The sequence below is a fragment of the Chionomys nivalis genome, chromosome 16, assembly GCF_950005125.1.
Source record: "Chionomys nivalis chromosome 16, mChiNiv1.1, whole genome shotgun sequence".
In the NCBI taxonomy this organism is placed as follows: Eukaryota; Metazoa; Chordata; class Mammalia; order Rodentia; family Cricetidae; genus Chionomys; species Chionomys nivalis.
Window position 1 is genome coordinate 27,581,196 of NC_080101.1, and position 20,502 is coordinate 27,601,697.

At 43.7% G+C, this 20,502-nt stretch overlaps 1 protein-coding gene across 2 annotated transcripts; it reads left to right on the forward strand.

The window, feature by feature from the left end:
• Nucleotides 1-1,659: 1,659 nt before the first annotated feature.
• On the forward strand, nucleotides 1,660-19,337 carry Vcp (valosin containing protein). Of its 2 annotated transcripts, none has more exons than XM_057790610.1 (17): nucleotides 1,660-1,952; nucleotides 6,709-6,820; nucleotides 7,001-7,173; nucleotides 8,325-8,467; nucleotides 8,947-9,077; nucleotides 10,461-10,592; nucleotides 11,640-11,742; nucleotides 13,408-13,541; nucleotides 13,620-13,755; nucleotides 14,443-14,555; nucleotides 14,967-15,131; nucleotides 15,233-15,355; nucleotides 15,622-15,834; nucleotides 16,014-16,322; nucleotides 16,592-16,747; nucleotides 18,346-18,500; nucleotides 18,663-19,337. In XM_057790610.1, exons 1-17 carry the CDS (start codon nucleotides 1,936-1,938, stop codon nucleotides 18,766-18,768), a joined length of 2,421 nt encoding a protein of 806 aa, XP_057646593.1. In that variant the 5' UTR covers nucleotides 1,660-1,935; the 3' UTR covers nucleotides 18,769-19,337. The 2 variants fall into 2 exon arrangements, with proteins under 2 accessions (XP_057646593.1, XP_057646594.1); XM_057790611.1 differs by lacking the exon at nucleotides 1,660-1,952 and adding an exon at nucleotides 2,480-2,498.
• The last annotated feature ends 1,165 nt before the right edge of the window (nucleotides 19,338-20,502 follow it).

A 20,502-nucleotide genomic window follows, 5' to 3' on the forward strand; every position in this document is an offset into this window, starting at 1 on the left:
TGATGGGTGCTGGGAATCTATCCTGTGTTCTCTGGAAGAGCAGTTACATTCTCTTAGCCACTGAACCATCTCGCTAGCTCTGTTATCTGAAAGCACAGGAATCTGGGCTAGGTGACAGTGAGTGAGGTCAGGTCTGAAGAATGACTTTGACAGGCCACTAAGGAAGAGTGGGTACATGATACTTAAGGGGGGGACAAGTGGTGCACAGCTTTAATCCCAGCACTCGGGAGGCAGAGGCAAGTGGAGTTCAAGGCCAGCCTGGTCTACACAATGAGTTCCTGGACAGCCAGGGCTGTGTAGAGAGGTCCTGTCTAAAAATATCAAAACAAAAATGAAAGAGATGTTTCTCAGAGTAGCTCCATCTCTAGAGCCAAACTGTCTGAGATCAGTCTGGGGTAGGAGGTTAAGGGTGAACAGAATCAGGATTCCACTGGAGCTAACAGCCTGTGGACTACAATGAGTGCCAATTCATTGTCTTTGGAGGCCTAAGGACCTTAAGCCCAGCCTGGGGTTGATTTTCTTGCTCTTAGGCACTGCTGAAGTGCTGTGTGTTCTGTAGAAGTCACTGACCTCTCTGAACCTGAGTGTTCCTCCTCCCTAGGTGATATTTATACACTACGGCAGGGAGTATGGACTCCCAAACCCCGAGAAACTGTGAAGCTTGGGGGATTACTTAGGAGCGTGCAGTGTCAGTAGAATGGATTAGGAGCTGGGGTGCTGCTGACTCAGTACTAGGGTCCCGGAGAAAGGGTGCCTAGAGCTAGTCTATCTCTGCAGCACTCCCGCTCTTAGCTGTGGAGTACTGGCATCTAGGGTCAATACCACCATACCCACTTGTTTTAGCTTTTTAAAATTTTATTAGTTTTCAGACAGAGTCTCACTGTGCAGCCCTGCCTGGCTGTGACTTTTTTTTTTAATAGCTCAGGCTGATTGAAAACTCAGAGATCCACTTGCCTCTGCCTCTGAAGTGTTGAGATTAAAAGAATGTGCCACCACACTGCTTTTTAAATTTAATTTTGAGACATTGTATCGATGCTAGAAGTATAGATCTGTGCCACTACACACGATCTGGTTTTGTTTTTCAGAAAAGGTCCTGTCTCCTGAGTTGATCTCCAACTAATAATCCTCCTGCCTCTGCTTCCCAACTGTTAGGATTACAGACCTAGCCCAACCACCACGCCCTTCGTTGGAGTCAGTGTTGTAAAGGAGCACGAAGGGTTGGTGTAGTGGAGTAAGAGGATCCCCAGGATTGGCGAGGAATGAACGATGTGGGTTACCATTACAACCTGACTAAACTAATAGGGATTCAAGCCATTGTGTCAGGTTCTTCCCGCAGCTTATAAACTGAGGAGCCAATCAACAGGAGCCAAGTAGGAGAGGCCTCCTCGGAGGAATTAAAGGCTCTCCTTTTACCAGCCGAGCTGGCCTATTACTTTTGCTTATTGGTCAGGAATCCCAATCCGTCGAGGAAGCGTAGTGCTGCGGCCAATTGACGTGGCGTTACTAGGCGTGTTGCAGCCTTGAGGCGGGGCCAGACCCTAAACGAATTTTCTGATTGGTCGTGGTCCGCGGGTTGCTGGGGAGAGGCACGGAGAGGCGGGCGCGAGTGCCCAGGCAGGCGCTGATTGGTGGAGGTGAGGGCAGCTCTCCTTCCGATGATTCGGCTCTTCTCGGCTCAGTCTCAGCGAAGCGTTTGCAGCCGTCGTTTGATTAGTCGCTGCCGCTGCCCCCCTCGCGGATCCGGAGCTAGCGTCTCCCGCCCGCCTGCCGCCCCGGTGCCGCTGGGAGGAAGCGAGAGGGAGGCTGTCTGAGGGTCTGTCACTGCTGTTGATCCACCGCCTGAGTGAGTCAAGCCCGGGCCTAGCCGGTCGCCTGCCATTCTCGTAGCCGTTACCCTCAGGCCGCCACAGCCGCCGACCGGGACAGGCGCGCGCCATGGCCTCTGGAGCCGAGTAAGTGGATGCGCGCGCACGGCCGCCGGCTGCGGCGGCGCGCATCGTGGGACTCGCCGCGCTGGGTAGGCCCTGTAGGGCCGCGTCGGAGAGTCTAGGCCGGGAGGAGAGAGACGGAAGGAGAGGCAAGGGGCGAGTGAGGGCCTCGGGCCGGGCTGTGCACCCGCGCGCCCCCTAGGTCGGGCCCGCGCTGGGCCTGGGTCGGAGCCTGGGCAAGATGGTGCTGTGTCATGCAGGCCCCGGTCGGCCTGCCTCGCTCCCTCGGCACGGCGGCCCCGGCCTACTTAGGCCTTAGGGTCCACGCTGCCGGCTCGGAGCTCCATGGCGCTGGGACACCGGTCGGGCGCTTCTCCGACCACTCGCGGAAGACCCTGAGCCCGCGAAGAGAAAACACTGCGAGCCGGAGGCCCCGACTGGGCCCAGTGGGCGTGGACTTGGGGCCACGTGAAGGCCTCTGGAGCCCTGGGACTTGGGAGGGCCGGGCCGAGCAACCCGGGAGAAGGAAGCCCAGGTCGGCCCTGGTAGAGCCGGACGGCCTTGCCGGAGGTTGGCATCTTTTGCACCCTGGGTAGTGCGGGCCCGCTAGGGAGAGGGAAGGTCGTGCTTTTCTCAAATGGCGATTTTCACCTCGTTAGGCCTGTTGTAAATACCAGGAAGCTTTACCTATTATTATTACTATTATTATTATTATTATATCTTTGTTCAGGGGGTGGCTAGAAAGGTGTTTTTCTATTTTAAGGTGCTGAAGTTAGAGTCTGAGTTGGTTTGGTTTTGTTTCTGCTTTCTGTATTACGACTTTCAGAAATTGCAGGTTGGAGTTGACTTAGTCTTAAATAACTCTTAAAAACACACATCTCTTTCCCAAGTAGCTACGATTAGAGATTGTTTGGGCCTTGGGATTTTATGGCCCCAACTCTCTCAGGAAAGCATCAAATAAAACCCAGTTACTTCAGACATTCCGTTTAGAAACTAGAGCTACCCAAGCAAAAAAGAAAAATCAGCAAGCGTAGGAAAATAATTTTTACAAATCTTCTTGCTGTTTTGAGGAGATTAGGTGTTTTGAGTTTCATTTCCTTGGGATGAAATATTCACTCAGTTGCTTAGTTAAAAGGACTATTAGTATTTTAAATAGCCAGGGTGGGTGGGGTGGTGCACGCCTTTAATCCCAGCACTCAAGGCCGAAAGTTCAATCTAGGCTAGCCTAATTTACATTGAGAGTTCCCGGGCTACCTAGTCACTGTCTCAAAAACAACAAAATATACTTTAAAATTATTCTGTAGTATTTCACCTTTGTTTTATTTATCATTTTTAAAACTTTATTTAACTTTATTTCATGTGCATTGGTAAAATGATGTCAGATTCTCTGGAACTGGAGTTACAGACAGCTGCGAGCTGCCATGAGGGTGCTGGGAATTGAACCCAGGTCCTCTGGAGGAGCAGTTAGTGTTCTTAACCACTGAGCCGTCTCACCAGCCCCCTATTTATCTTTTTGTAAAGTTAAGTTTGTTTGCTTATTTTTCAAGACGGGGTTTCTCTGTGTAGCCCTTGCTGTCCTGGAACTCACTCTGAAGACAAGGTTGGCCCCGAACTCAGAGATCAGCTTGCTTCTGCCGCCCAGGACCTGGGATTAAACTCGGGCACGGAGTCAAGGTTGTTTTGAATATCTGGTCTTGCTGCTCTGCCACCCTTATCCCCCAATAATGGGGTCATAGAAAAGTCACAGTATGCACAGTTATATCCAGATTTTTTTAAAATTAAAATTCCTGAAATCTGGCATCATAGATGGTTTTTACCTTTAGGTCTTCTTGATGGTTCTTACCTGAACTTCTTCCAAGTTCCCTTATGTGGTTTTGAGTTCTGGAAAGGACCTGAGTCATGCAGACGATAGATTTCCCTAAAGAACATTTAGAGCTGCAGTTGCTCTCAGCTCTTTTCAGATGTTACCAGCTCTAACTCCATGGGTAGATGAATTACAGGTCTTTAAAGGCATACCACTCATCTCTGGAGCCAGGATCAGGACTCAGTCAGATTGAAGTTGCATTCTTTCTTTTTTTTCTTTCCAGACAGGGTCTCTCTGTGTGACAGCCTCCCTGCCCTGGTACTCACTTTGTAGACTAGCTGGCCAATCAATCTCAAGTGCTGGGATTAAAGGTGTTCGCCACCATGCCCTGATTCTGAAATGCAGTTTTGAGATTAAAATACAAAGTGATAACTTGAGGAATTATCTTTAATTCAGTCCTGTAAATAAAATAAGAAGATGGGCAGCCTCTGGGCAAAGCAGTTTGGGAAAATAGAAAATTTGGTGAATACACTTATTTTTGGAATCTCAGCAGCATTGTGGCCACACCCTTTGAAATGAGGAGGCAAGTTAGAGCTAAGGAAACTACTCTGGAAACTAGTTTATCTGAAGTAGTGATTAAAGATGTAACATAGCTGAGTATGGTGATGCGTGCCTCTGATTTCAGTCAGGAGGATCCCTGCAAGTTCAAGGTCAGCCTAGTTTATATAGTCAGACAGGGCTATATATAGCAAGGCCCATAAAATAATAATAATAATAATAATAATCAATAGTCTATAAGTGAGGGTAAGATTATTTCCAGTGGCAGTGCGTTTTTGTTTGATTTTGCTGTCTCATCTCGCTCCTAGAACAATGTCATGCTTTATAGGCACTCATTTATGATTACTACTATTGAAATAGTCTTGCTATGCTGCTCAGGCAATTGCTGAGATACAGGCATGAAGCACTATGCCTATTGATTTGTTGCAGAAATAGGTTTTTTCCTCCCCTTCATTTGCTTTTTCCATCGTTTGACTTCTATTTTGGTTAATAACGTTTCTCAAACCTTGGAAGAAAAGTGCTTTGGGGATTTCATTTGTTTCTTTTTGATGAAATAGGGTTTCACTATATAGCCCCAGCCTGGAATTCTGTGGACTAAACTGGCTTCAAATGCATAGATAATCGACATGCCTCTTTCTCGCAAGTGCTAGTATTAAAGGCTTATTCCACCGTTCGTGGTCAGAGGTAACTTTTCAGAGGGAGAGACCACTGAGTCTAGTAGGTGGATGCTAGAAATGAGCTAGTTATGACATTTGGTACCAGTGTAATGGTTTAGAAGGTAAAGGCACATGCTGCCAGACCTGACAACCTAAGTTCAGTCCATTGAACCCACATGGTGGGAAGACAAAGCAACTACCATAGCATATATATATTCAAGACAGATAGATATAAATAAATGTAGAAAGAAAGGAATTAGTATCACTGTCCAGTGAATAACACTAACTTCTAGAAAATTATTGGGGAAAGGCCCATAAGGTCCCACCAGTTCCTCAGGAGTTAGTGGCAGCTAATGGTTTGCATGGGTAAAGGGACACATTTCCTCAAGTGGTGTAGCCACTGGCAGGTTGCTCATGTAGATTACCCCTAATCATGTTAGCTCTTAATTAAAATGGGTCACATACACAAAACAGAGGAAAAGAATCAGTGGGAGAGGGCCTAGAGAGGGCAATGGGGGCTCATAAAAATACATACATGTATGGAAATGTCAATGAAACCAATCATTTGTAATTAATTCATTTGGTAATAAACTTTAAAAAGAAACATGGTTTCTTTTCCTTTCTCTCTCTTTTTTTCTTTCTTTGTCTTTCTTCCTCCCTCCCTCCATCCCTCCCTCTCTCTTTCTCCCTCTCTCTCTCTCTCTCTCTCTCTTCTTTCTTTCTTTTGACAGGGTATTCCTCTGTAACCCTGGCTGTCCTGGAACTCAAGTCTGGCCTTGAACTCAGAGATCTGCCTCCCATGAGTGCTGGTATTAAAGGTGCCATTGCTCAGCAACAACTTAGTTTCTTAATTTAAGTGAAGGATTTAAATTTTCCCATGTCTCAAAAATTCTCAATTTTTGTTTCTGGATTAATAAAAGTCATGTGCTTTTATAAGAATGCCAGGAGGAGTTGGTGCCTCTTTCAGAAGGTTCTAGGCATGTTTTTTTTATCCTGTTATATATTACTTTTTGTTTTATGTTGTTTTGTGCTTGGTGGTCTTGTAGTACTAGGAAATGTTCTTGGATTCATGAGGTTTAGTTTTTGAGGAGGATAGTACTAAAAGTTGTTTTTTGTTGTGCAGAGGCTTACTAGGTGGAACATGGCCTCCCTAAACATTCTCTGGCTCACTTCATTTCTTTGGAAGACAAGCAATAAGAGAACTTTTTCAATGGTGACTATGCACCAGGCGCTATGAAAGCATTTTCATTTCTTTCTTAGTCATCGTCCCTCGCCCATAGGGTCCCCCCCTCCTCCCCGATAGGGTTTCTCTGTGTAACAGTCCTAGCTGTCCTAAAACTAGCTTTGTAGACCAGGCCTGCCTCAGAGATCCTCCTGCCTCTGCCTCTCAAGTGTTAGGTTTAAAGGCTTGTGCCACTACCGACCTGCTTATCTGAGCTTTTAAGCTTCATTTATCCATTCTTTTTTTTTTTTTTTTTTTTTTGGTTTTTTCGAGACAGGGTTTCTCTGTGGCTTTGGAGCCTGTCCTGGAACTAGCTCTTCACAAGACCAGGGTGGTCTACAAGAGCTAGTTCCAGGACAGGCTCCAAAGCCACAGAGAAACCCTGTCTCGAAAAAACAATTTAAAAAAAAAAAAAAAAAAAAAAAAAAGGTGTACGCCACCACCGCCCGGCCATCTATCCATTCTTTCTTTCCTGTGTGAATCTTAGGGATTGGTGGGACTCAGTATCCTTTAGGTCTGATCCCATTTTCTTTCTTCTAGTTCAAAAGGCGATGATTTATCAACAGCCATTCTCAAACAAAAGAACCGACCCAATCGGTTAATTGTTGATGAAGCCATCAATGAAGATAACAGTGTGGTGTCCTTGTCTCAGGTAAATTGGGTGTACAGTCCAGTCTTTACTGCACTTAAGTAGAACGATTTCCCCAGCTTTCTTTTGTCATTTTTCTTGCAATGACGGATAAAGTGGGGGTTTATAGGGAATTCTAGCCTAGAGGTCTTCAGCCTACTGAAAAGCTCAGTGGCTCCAAGTCTTTAACTGTTTTTTTCTTAGCCCAAGATGGACGAACTGCAGTTGTTCCGAGGTGACACAGTGTTGCTAAAAGGAAAGAAGAGACGGGAAGCTGTGTGCATTGTGCTTTCTGATGACACATGCTCTGATGAGAAGATTCGAATGAATAGAGTTGTTCGGAATAACCTCCGTGTTCGCCTAGGGGATGTCATCAGGTGTGTGTGGGGTGGAGGGAGATGTGAGGCCATATACTACAGTCTGCATTATAGACACCAACCCTCCTCCATTAAAACCAGGACAGAATCCATGGCAGTTGCATATGTAGGAAGCTACCTGGTCATGAGAAGACTCATATTTTCAGGGTTGTCTTCAGGTTGCATTGCTTTTCTAGAGACTTCAAAATCCACCTCCCCTGCATGGTTATTAGGACAAATTGACATCTCCATGGCTTTCTTAATGGCTTGTGATGATGCTGTAATGAAGTGGAAGTGAGAGTAGGAAGGGAGGTCTTCTAAAACAGTACTTCTAAAAATAAGTAAACCTAGGCTGGGCTTGGTGCACACACGTGGGACCCAGAGACAGGTGGGGCTATGAGTTCAGGCTAGTGTGGTCTACATAGTGAGACTGTCTCCAAAAAGGAAAAGGAAAGCAAAAAAGATAAACCTGGGGGAGAAGAACATAGTTACAGCTAGACCTAGGATTGCTCTTGATGAATGATTTTGTTTGTTCTTCCCAGCTAGGCACGAGGCTCCCACAATCTCCAGTTACTTGGCAAGGATCAATCAAGTTTCTGAAGTTTTTTTTAAATTTAAGTACCTTCTTGAGCCTGCTTAGTCACTTTCTCAAGGTGTTTTGATCTTGTGATTGAGATTATTTTTTTTGTATCTTTCACTGACATCAAAAGTTTCGATTTCTCTTGTTAAACCTTGCCGTCCGCCTCCCCCTTGTAAAAGTGGGTTATCAATATTAACTAGGCCAGACATGGTAGCATGTACCTATATTCCCAGTAATCTGAACACTGGGGAGAGACAGGCGATGGTCAGTATTAACTAGAAAAGATTATCCTTGACTTTCATATTGAAGACTCCAGTGGTAGAAGTGTGCATATGTGCGGCTTCCAAGTATTCTTAATTTTGACTTGATGAGTGGACTTCTATTCCCTTGTTGTGGTTGTGACTTGTCTTAGTTCTGCTTGGCTGTTCCTTTACCTTCTCTTCCACCCTGCTCTCCTTCTTCTCTTCACCTAAGGCCATCCCTGCCTTTTCTCTTTCGCTTGCCATCAGCTGTCTGTGCCAGGCCCTTTCGGACACCCAGTGCTTGGGGCTGCAGTGTGGTTGGTAATATGGAGTCTGCTTGTCATCCTCAGCATCCAGCCATGCCCTGATGTAAAGTATGGCAAACGTATCCATGTGCTACCCATCGATGACACGGTGGAAGGCATCACTGGCAATCTCTTTGAAGTGTACCTTAAGCCGTACTTCCTGGAAGCTTATCGACCCATCCGGAAAGGTGAGAGAAACTGAGTCTAAGAATGGTTGATACTTGAGTAAACTTTGGAACAGTTCCATGTTATTTTCATATCTACGAGTATGCATATATGTATCCTGCACACATATTTGTCTACCCTCTCACCTCCTTCTGTGCTCCAGGATAGTAAGTAGTTCTCATGTATCTCTGAAGAATGATCTCTTTTTGCTGTCAAGGTTAAAGTATACAGCTCTGCCATTGTTAGTTGTAGTGAAAGCTTAGGCTATCTGTACCCTGATTGTTTGTTAAAGGGAGCTTCTGTCATACCATTTCTGTATACTAGTCTTGAGTAGCAGAGAAATGCAATACAGATTAGAGTTTTACTATTGCTCAATAATAATAGTATTACTATTGGTTAGGGAATAAGGGTATCTACTGAGTGATCATGGGTCTGGTGGAGAATTTTCACTTGATCTTGTTCTTGACACCTCTAATTTTGCTTGTATTGCTTTGTATTATAGGAGATATTTTCCTTGTCCGGGGTGGGATGCGAGCTGTGGAGTTCAAAGTAGTAGAGACAGATCCCAGCCCTTACTGTATTGTTGCTCCAGACACAGTGATTCACTGTGAAGGGGAGCCAATCAAGCGAGAGGTGAGTTTGTTTTCTGTTTGTGGTGTTGGAATTGAACCCAGGGTTTGTGTATGTTAGGCAAGTGCTCTGCCACTGAACTGTATCCCCATCTCCCAATTTTATTAACCACTCAAGTGGCATTTGTGTTGGTTATCAAGCTGAATGCTTTTGGAAATTAGATGATCTTTATGGAAGTGAAAAATCTCCTAAGTATTTATTGAAAGAACCCAATGCCATGGATTTGAGATGGAGTCTAGAAGATGTAAATGATTGACACTGAGTGTGGTGGTACATGACAATAATCCTAATGCTTAGGAGGTGGAAATGGGAGTATTACTGTTAAGTTTGAGTCCAGCACGATGGTCTGTGATGGCAGATCCTGTCTCAAAAAATATAAACGGGCTGGAGATATGGCTTGGTGGTTAAGAACACTGGTTGCTCTTCCAGAGGTCTTAGGTTTAATTCCCAGCACCCACGTAGCTGTGTTTGATCATATTATCCCTCCTTGGGTTTTGGGTGTTTTTTTTAAATTTATTTATTTATTTATTATGTATACAATATTCTGTCTGTGTGTATGCCAGAGGAGGACATCAGATCTCATTACAGATGGTTGTGAGCCACCATCAGGACCTTTGGAAGAGCAGGCAATGCTCTTAACCACTGAGCCATCTCTCCAGCTCTGTTTTTTTTTTTTTTAGACAGGGTCTCACTATGTCACTTAAGCTGACCTGGAACTCACAGATCTGCCTGCCTCTGCTTCCCAAACTGGGATTAAAAGTCGTGCACCATCATGCCTAATTCCACTGATTCTCCCTTTTCTCTCAAAATCTTCGTACTTCACGTTTCTGTTTCTATTTCTTTGTATTTTCCTCTCTTGGTGGCCCACTGAATTTATTTAGAGTTGATCATTGCTATGGGGGGTTATTGACCAGCTACAGCTTGCCAGTGACTCAGTGACTGTACCATAAGGAATATGACTCTGTCTCCTAGCAGCCATTAACTGCCTACAGCTTGCTCCTCAGGGTTAGGTGATGCTTTATGAACCACCCCCACTTCATTCAAAATGGGATGTTGATGGGCCCAGTCATGTATAGGTTAGCTTTAGTTTTAGGGATCCCTTATCAATAAGACTAAGGGCTGTGACAGAGGAGGTTTTTGTTTCTGTTTTTTGTTTGTTTGTTTTTGTTTTGTTTTGTTTTCAGTCTTTTCTCTTTCTGCCTTCCAAGTGCTGGAGATTACAGGCGTGTATCATTACATCTGGCGTAAGATGAGATTCCTATAGAAGAGAATCTTCTCATACAGCATATATTCCCATACCACATAGTGGGAGGGTTTAGAGAAATTGTATTTTTGCTGACAATACTATTCCTGTTTTCTTTGTTCTTTGTATGCTTCCATTTCCAGGATGAGGAAGAGTCCTTGAATGAAGTAGGCTATGATGATATCGGTGGCTGCAGGAAGCAGCTAGCTCAGATAAAGGAGATGGTGGAACTGCCATTGAGACATCCTGCGCTCTTTAAGGCAATTGGTGTGAAGGTGAGCATCCTTAGCATTTAGAGAAGGCTCTAAATTCATTAGAGCCATTATAAAGAAAGAAATGGGTAGTGTATATTTGTGGATACATACACGTACATAATATACATTACAGTTCTTTCATGGATCATATTAAAATGTTAGCCATAAATTTGCCAGTTTTGTAGCCCATTACTCAATAAAGGAAGAAAATTGATCAAGTATTAGATTTCTGAGTTAAACATTTGAGTACCACCTATCTAGAATATAGTTTTCTGACCTTTTCTATGTAATAGAACATACCAAAAATGAAATGACTAATTTGCCTAGTAAGCATACAAATGGTTTTGACTTCTTTGAGGGCAGTTTCCTGTGGATAAGGCTGCAGACATCTTCAAAGAAGAAAAATTGCAATTGATTACTGATTTTTAAAAGACAATTTGGGCTGGGCGGTGGTGATGTATACCTTAAATCACAGCACTGGAGTGCCGGATTTATTAAGAGTTTGAGGCCAGCTGGATCTACAGAGTGAGTTCCAGCACACAGCCAGGGCTACGTAGAAAAACCCTATTTTGAAAAACAAAACAAACAAAAAAATTGACATTCTAACCTGAGATTAAATCAGAGCAACAGTTCTCAACCTGTGAGTCATGACCACTGGAAAACACATATTTCTGATGCTCTTAGGTACTGAAACACCTCAGTAGCAAAATTACCATTATGAAGTAGCAGTGAAATTTTATGGCTGGGCTAAGGTCACCAGAAATACATGTTTTCTGATGGTCATGACCCACAGATTGAGAATCCCTTTCCTAGTAGGTTGTAAACATCCGTGAAAGCCTCTAACAATGAAAAACAAACGCCGCTTTATCCAGTGACCTGGATCCTGTTTTATCAAATTGAGCCCTTGTCATAACATGTTAGTCTCCTGTGGAAGTTGAATTTATAAATGTTACCAACTTGCTGGCATCACTTTTCCTGTCAGTAAAAGAAATGTAGTTAAGCTAGTCTAGGATGGGTGAAGTTGGGGAAGGTAAGCCTCTGACCCTGACTACTCTCTACTCTCCTTAGCCTCCTAGGGGGATCTTGCTATATGGACCTCCTGGGACAGGGAAGACGCTGATTGCCCGAGCTGTGGCAAATGAAACTGGAGCCTTCTTCTTCCTGATCAATGGTAAGAAACTTGGTCTATCTTGTATCTGACTAGACCATTTCTGAGTTGGGAAGCTCACAGACATTCCACTTGTACCCATACATTTCAGCATATTTTAAAATATTGTTTTATTTTGGGGCTGGAGAGAGGGCTCAGTAGTTAAGAGCACTGGCTGGTCTTCCAGAGGGCCTGAGTTCAATTCCCAGCAACCACATGGTGGCTAACAAGATCTGGTGACCTCTTCTGCCTGCAGGCAGAGCACTGTATACATAATAAATAAATCTTTAAAAAATTGTTTTATTTTAACAAGTTTGTTCTGTTTTGTCTGCATATATGTGTGTATACTATGTGTGTGCAGTACCTGAGGAGGCCATAAGAGAGCATCAGAACCTCTAGAACAGGAGTTAAAGCTGATTGTGAACCTATGAACCACCATATATATAGTTGCTGGGGATTGAACCAGGATGTCTAGCAGAGTAGCTAGTGCTCTTAACTGCTGACTTATCTCTCTAGCTTTTAGCCGTGTGTGTGTGTGTGTGTGTTTGTGTGTGTTTGTGGTGTGTTTGTGTGTAGGAGTATGCATGCACATGTGTCCAGTTCAGAGAATAATCTCTCAAATTTAGGTGTAGTCTACCTGGCCTGGAACTGTTCAAGTATATTAAGTTGACTAACCAGCCAGCCCCAGGAATCCACCTACCTCTCTAGTGCTGGGTTTACAAGTATGTGTCACCACGCCTGTTTTTCTGTTATTTTGACAGTAGGTTTTAGGAATCTAACTTGGGTATTCATTTTTCTAAGGTAGGTAGACTCTTAGCACTTGAGCTATCTCTGTAACCCCACTTAAGCATTTTCTGATAAATGAGTATATTTTGGGTGTGGGCAATGAGGTGTAGGATGGGATTTAAGACATGGTTTTACTGTGTGGCCTGGCTGCTTTGCTTTGTAGACCAGGCTGGCCTTGAACTCACAGAAAACCTCCTGTTTATGCCTCCTGAGTCCTGGGATTCTCTTCTTTTTTTCCCTTGAGAAAGATAGTGGATAACCTGAAGACATTAGGGAAACAAGGTGTAATGATCAATCAAAAAGTTGTTTTGTTTTGTTTTTGAGGCATAGTTTCTTTATGTAGTCCTGGCTGTCTTGGAACGCAGATTCACCTGTCTCTGTCTCCTGAATGCTGGGGTTAAAGGCATGTGCCACCGCCCCACCACCTGGATAAAATCTATTCTTATCTGAGAGTTTTTGTCTGTCTTTAGAATGATACTTAGATCTTAGGAGTCCAATGGCAAGTAGCCTTTTACCAAATCATCTTTGTCATCTTCACAGTTGGAACTGTGCTATGGGAAGTATGCAGAGTCCATTTCTAGTCTGGCTTGAGCTTGATAACGGGCCAAGAATGCTATGAGAGACAGAAATGACTACATTCTTACTCAGGACCTGTATTGGGGCTAGGGAAGAAAATACAAAACAGTTTCTTTCAAGATTGTTTTTTGTTGTCTCTGAAAAAACAACTATTTTATTAATTTATTGTGTTTGTATGAACATGCAAACACATGAGGAACAAATATTAGTTCCTTCTTTCTACCACGTGGGGTCCAGGATTAAACTCTGGTTATCAGGCTTTGTAACAAGCACCTTGACCCATTAAGCCACCTCACTGGCCCTTTCTTGTCTATTCTGTATCTTCAGGTCCTGAGATCATGAGCAAATTGGCTGGCGAGTCTGAGAGCAACCTCCGTAAAGCCTTTGAGGAAGCAGAGAAGAATGCTCCTGCTATCATCTTCATTGATGAGCTTGATGCCATTGCGCCCAAAAGAGAGAAAGTAGGAACTTACCTAGGGGGATGGTGGGGACTTGGAAGGTCCTGACTTCGTTTCTAACCACACATACTGTTTTCACAGACTCACGGGGAAGTGGAGCGCCGTATCGTGTCTCAGTTGTTGACCCTTATGGATGGCTTAAAGCAAAGAGCACATGTGATAGTTATGGCAGCAACCAATAGACCCAATAGCATTGACCCAGCCCTACGGCGGTTTGGTAAAGAACACAAATTCTTTCCAGCTTGTTCTTTTTATCTGTTTGGTTTTTAAGACAGGGTTTCTCTGTGTAGGTAGCCCTGACGTGAAATTCTCTGTAGATCAGGCTGGCCTCGAACTCAGAGATCCACCTGCCTCATCCTCCTAAGTGCTGGGATTAAAGGTGTGCGCCCCACTGCCCAACCCAACTTGTTCTTACTTGTTGGTATATTATAGTTCTGCTGGCTTGATTTCCTTATCTCACTGTCTTTCATCCAGGCTGTTAAATCCTCAGTTTCTTTGCCATGGCAGGGCCTACTGTCTTTTTTTTTTTTCCATTCTGTATTGCCTCTAGAACGGTGGTTCTCAACCTTCCTAATGCTGCCACCCTTTAATACAGTTCCTTATGTTATGATGAGCTTCCCGATCATTAAATTATTTTGTTGCTGCTTTCATAACTAATTTTGCTACTGTTATGAATTGTAATGTAAGTATCTGATATGGGACCACCGTGAAAGGCCCTCTGACCCCAAAAGGGTTATGACCCACAGGTTGAGAACCATTGCTCTAGAGTAACTACCTATCTTGGTTTACCTAAAGGTTTTGCGAGTTGTGAGGCATTAATGTTAACTCTAAATAAGAGAGTTCTGGAGTGACTTGTCTATGATCAGCAGTTACTTCTGTTTTACATCCCTGTATTATCCCACAGGTCGCTTTGACAGAGAGGTAGATATTGGAATCCCTGATGCTACAGGACGCTTGGAAATTCTTCAGATTCATACCAAGAACATGAAACTGGCAGATGATGTGGACTTGGAACAGGTGGAGTGGTGGTGATGGATGGCCAAGATTTAGGGTAGCTCTGTTTTTAGGAAGTTGCAAGGGACTACAAACATAACCTAGTATGAAATCCTAGGACTCAGGAAGGGTTGAGGCAGGAGGATCTTGAGTTTGAGGCCAGTGTAAGCTACACAGCAATTTTAGAGTTGGATGGAGATTATTTTGGTTTCAGGGCAGGAATACGTTTTTAGTTGTTGGAGCAGTTTTATTTCCACCTCTCAATTCCAGGCTTGAGTATTTAACATCTCTGCCAATAAATGGTCTAGTGTATCTCTTCAAGAATGCAGGAGGAATCAGAGATAGGAATCATGGGATGAAGTTATGATTCTGTTTCTGACTTCTTAAGGAAGCTGGGTCTTAAGTATAGGTCATCAGTAGATCTTCTCTCTGCAGGTAGCCAATGAGACTCATGGCCATGTGGGTGCTGATTTGGCAGCCCTATGTTCAGAGGCTGCTCTACAGGCCATCCGAAAAAAAATGGACCTCATTGACCTTGAGGATGAGACCATTGATGCTGAGGTCATGAATTCCTTGGCAGTTACTATGGATGACTTCCGGGTAAGGACCACATCCCCAAATTAGGAACACAAACTTGTATTCTGTTTTATGCAAAGCTTCCCACCCCATCTCATTCCTACTTTTTCAAACACCCTTTTTAGTGGGCTTTGAGTCAAAGCAACCCATCAGCACTTCGGGAAACTGTGGTAGAGGTGCCACAAGTAACCTGGGAAGACATTGGAGGCCTGGAGGATGTCAAACGGGAGCTTCAGGAGCTGGTTCAGGTAGGCTAATTTGCCCTAGGGTAATCAGTCATTGCCTCGGTATGTAGTAGTTGGCCTTTTAAGCCTCAGACTCAAAAATTTACTTAGAATCATGAGTACAACCCAGAAGCCTGCTGTTAGTCAGTTTTAGGTAGTAAGGAGCATATCTTCAAAAAACTTGCATCATAGACCATAGGATGTACCATGAAGTAGATGATAGGCTTATGATTAATAACAATTTTATTTAAAATATGGAGGTTGACTAAATTATCTTTTTTTTTTTCCAGTATCCTGTGGAGCATCCAGACAAATTCCTCAAATTTGGCATGACTCCTTCCAAAGGTGTTCTTTTCTATGGACCTCCTGGCTGTGGGAAGACCTTGCTGGCCAAAGCCATTGCTAATGAGTGCCAGGCTAACTTCATCTCCATCAAGGGTCCTGAGCTGCTGACCATGTGGTTTGGAGAATCTGAGGCCAATGTCAGGGAAATTTTTGACAAGGTGAGCTATCAGAGGCTGGCTAATGTTCATATGTTGGTAGGCAAGGTAGGATAAGAGGCTGTTTCTCCAGAGTCAAGACCATTTTGTTACTGGCAGTCCAGCTGGGGCATTGGTGGTTATTTTGTTTGAAGTCTGAGAAATCTAGTTAATATTTGAATTGATCTCTTTCTCTTTCACAGGCACGGCAAGCTGCCCCCTGTGTACTCTTCTTTGACGAGTTAGATTCAATTGCCAAGGCTCGTGGTGGTAATATTGGAGATGGTGGTGGAGCTGCTGACCGAGTCATCAATCAGATCCTCACAGAAATGGATGGCATGTCCACAAAAAAGAATGTGTTTATCATTGGAGCTACCAACCGGCCTGACATCATTGATCCTGCTATCCTAAGACCTGGCCGTCTTGATCAGCTCATCTATATCCCACTTCCTGATGAGAAGTCCCGTGTTGCCATCCTAAAAGCTAACCTGCGCAAGTCCCCAGTTGCCAAGGCAGGTGCAAAGTTGTCATTTGTAGGACTTTTTTTCTATGAAGCTAATATAGAATGTTTTTTGATTCCTGAATAGGATGCCTTTGGAGATCTCCAGGTTAGCTAAAGGGAACATGAACGTGTTGTGACTATTAGGATAATTTAAGAAATAAAGAATAAAATGGGGTGGCAGAGGCAGGAGCAAATGTGTTTAAGGTGGATGGCCCAAAGATCCATGTGCCCCCATGGCAGGAAGGCACAATGCTAAAGTAGCTCTTTTGCTTCCTTTAGGATGTGGATTTGGAGTTCCTGGCTAAGATGACTAATGGCTTTTCTGGAGCTGATCTGACAGAGATTTGCCAACGTGCTTGTAAACTGGCCATTCGTGAATCTATTGAGAGTGAGATTAGGCGAGAACGAGAGAGGCAGACAAATCCATCAGCTATGGTGAGTCAGCACTTTGTCCAAATGTGCCCGTCTAGGGGCCATTCTCCATGAGTTGAGAGCAGAAGGTGTTAGGAAGGGTCCCTTGACTGAGTTGTTAAGATAGGTATCTAAGAAAATGAATAGTAAACAGCTGAGCTGGGTGTGGTCCATGCCTATTCCACTGTGCATACCTATTCCATCTCTCAGTAGTGAACCCATGTAGAAAGAGATGGGTTGACTATGTGTTCAGTTTAAACTTGATGCCTAGAGGGAAATGAAAGTACAATTGTGCAACAGATAAACCAGGTTTTATTTTTATTTTTCAATTTTATGGTGCATTGGTGTTTTACCTAACATGTATGTGTGAGGGTGTCAGGTTTCCTGGAACTAGAGTTGCAAACAGTTGTGAGCTGCCATATGGGTGCTGGGAATTGAACCTGGGTCCTCTGAAGAGCAGCCAGTGCTATTAACAAACTGCTGAGACATCTCTCCAACCTGGAAAAGATTTTTTTTAAAACTTAAGAGTCTGGACTTTCCCATTCTGGTGGGGAAGGGAATCCATGTACTTCCAAAATGTAAATGTATTTATTTATAAGAATGTAAAACACAGAGAAACCCTGTCTCGAAAAACCAAAACAACAACAACAACAAAAAGAATGTAAAAACTAGCTGAGCAATAGTGGTGCACGCCTTTAATCCCAGTACTCAGGAGGCAGAGAGAGGGGATCTCTTGAGATCGAGGCCAGTCTGGTCTACAAGAGCTAGTTCCAGGACAGCTAGGACTGTAACACAAGAGAAACCCTGTCTTGAAAAACCTTTAGGGGGAAAAAAAGTGGTTCCACTCTGTTTGGAATTCACTCTGTGAATGAATAAGAAACGAGCGAGTGGCTTTCTTTGCCTTTTAGAGAGAGCCTTTGCAATATAACTGTTAAGGCGTTTCTTAGAGAAATAAAGCAATTGATGCTGGGAATTAGTTTCATAAATCATAGCAATTGGAGTTAATTCTCAGTAGAAGAGTAGGGGTTAAGCTGGGATTTGAATAAAGGAGTAAGAGGGCAAATAACTTCTAGAAAGGTTGTAGGAATCAGGATATATGAAGACAGAATTTCCAGGCCAGCCTAGGCCTGGTCTCAAAAATACAAAGCAACTATAAAGTATGTGTTAACTGGAAATGAAGCTTCTAGGTAAAACAGTGTACAATATAGTATGTAATGATTATTGAAGATCTATTTACACTCTGATTCTAAATTTGAGGTTTAAGGTGCTGTTGTCTCTAAGCACTAATTTCCATGTGTCTCACACATCTAAGTTAACTTATGGAACAGTTAGGATACAAAAAGTTTGCTTAGTACACTTCAATCAGTATCTCTTTTCTTTCTTAAGCCCCTGGCAACCTCTGATAAGAATTCTTTCTGTATAGCTTTCCCTTTTCTAGGATGCACTGGTACATTTTTAAATAGAGCAGTGTCTACCTTTAGGAAATTTGGCCTGGCACCCGATTAAGGTTGGAGAGTCAAAGATCCATAAACTACTACAATAATGGGAGGATAAGGAGACCAGGGATGGAGTGCAAACTGGGTCCTAACTAGCATAGTGGTCTGTGCTTACCAACTTTATAGGAAGTAGAAGAGGATGATCCAGTGCCTGAGATCCGCAGAGATCACTTTGAAGAAGCCATGCGCTTTGCCCGTCGTTCTGTCAGTGATAATGACATTCGGAAGTATGAAATGTTTGCCCAGACACTTCAGCAAAGTCGAGGTTTCGGCAGCTTCAGGTAATCTTGTTGGTGGCAATGGGCAGTTCCTAAGTTGCTTGGGGGACTTGGACTTGTAGAAACAGTGGTGGGGACTCATAAGGAGGCTAGAGCAGTAGTTATAAAAACCTTGCACAGGCCCTATCCATATCTTCTTTTTTGGCTTTTTTCTTGTATATACAGATTCCCTTCAGGGAACCAGGGTGGAGCTGGCCCCAGCCAGGGCAGTGGAGGTGGCACAGGTGGCAGTGTGTACACAGAAGACAATGACGATGACCTGTATGGCTAAGTGGTGTGCCAGCATGCAGCGAGCTGGCCTAGCTGGACCTTGTTCCCTGGGGGTGGGGGCACTTGCCCGAGAGGGACCATGGGTGTACCCATGGCCTGTTCCATTCCTCAGTCTGAACAGTTCAGCTCCAGTCAGACTCTGGACAGGGGTTTTCTGTTGAAAAAATTACAAAAGCGATAAAATAAAAGTGATTTTCATTTGGGAGGTGAAGAGTGAATTACCAGCAAGGAATTGGGCCTTGGGCCTACACCATTTCTGTTGCAGAGTGGGTGGTGCAGGCAACCTGTGGGGTGTAAACCAAGGCACTACCCTCACCGTTACCACAATAAAGCATCTGTACTTTTCTCAATGCTGCCCAAGCCCTCCCTTACCCCTAGCCAACCTGGGTAGGTGGATGAGGGGCCACAGTTTGCTGGGTGTTTATATAGAAAGTAGGTTGATTTTATTTTACATGCTTTTGAGTTACTGTTGGAAGACTAATCATAAGCAGTTTCTAAACCAAAAAAAAAATTAAAAATTAAAAAAAATGACATGTTGTAAAAGGACAATAAATGTTGGGTCAAAATGGAGCCTGAGTCCTGGCCACCGTGCCTCTTCTTTTCCTGGAAGTTCGCATCCTACTGACATACTCTCAGGGGTCCAAAAAAGTTTACACTTTTAAAAAATATACTTGCTTTTGTGTAAGTGTGGTTGCATGCAAGTAATTTAGAGGACACTGTTGGGTATCAGTCCTCACCTTCTACTTTTTTTGAGACTAAGAAGTCTCTTTGCTGTTCCTTACATCTGGCTTGGGAATTTTGGGGGGATTTTTTTCTCTCTACAGTGTAAGAGCCGTGGCTGTCCTGGAACTCACTTTGTAAACCAGGCTGGCCTCACAGAGATCTGCCTGCCTCTGCATCCCAAGTGCTGGGATTAGAGGTTTGCGCCACCCACTGGCACAGGTTCTTTTTTCTCTCCTTCCCATCATGCTCCCTTGGGAGCACTAGAATTAATTACATACTGTTGGCATCTGGCTTTGTGAGTCCTGGCGATTCAAACTCAGGTCCTCACATTTAATGTGGCAAGTGTTTGTTCACTAATCCATCTATCTCCCTAGATACTCTTTCCATACTCTTGATCCATAATTAAGGATAGGAATGAGTTTATTCCTTATTCTTTATCACAAGGGTAAAACTCACCAGGGACAGGATAATGCCAGGATACTTTGGGATGAAATTTGTCACTGACCTGTGTCTTGTACATGGGAAGAACTTAAATCAGAAATTTCTTTAAAAAAAAAAAATTGACTCCTACACTCCTGAAGAACCCAATAAAATTCTTCTCTGAGCATCCAGGATTTCCTAAAAGCAGTCCCACCCCTTTTCTTTTAACACTTTAATGCAGCTTTACTGAGCAGGGTGGGTGGGGATAGTATTTGTTCTATACTTTCTTGGACTATACATTCAGCATCAGTGGATAGGACTGTAGTGAAGGGGAGCAGCCTGATGGAGCTGCATGTGTGGCGAATGTGTTCCCCTTCTACCTGTATTTGATAGTGAAAACCAGGTTTGTAGAACCCTTTATCCTGAAGGATTAGATTGGGGTACTCTTACTAGATTTGCAAAAAAAAAAAAAAAAAAAAGTTTTGGAGGGTTGGACATGGTGGTTCACTCAGAATGTATGTAGAGGCAGACAGATCTCTTAGTGTGAGGTCAACCTGGTCTACATAGTAAGTTCTAGGACAGCCAAGGTTCT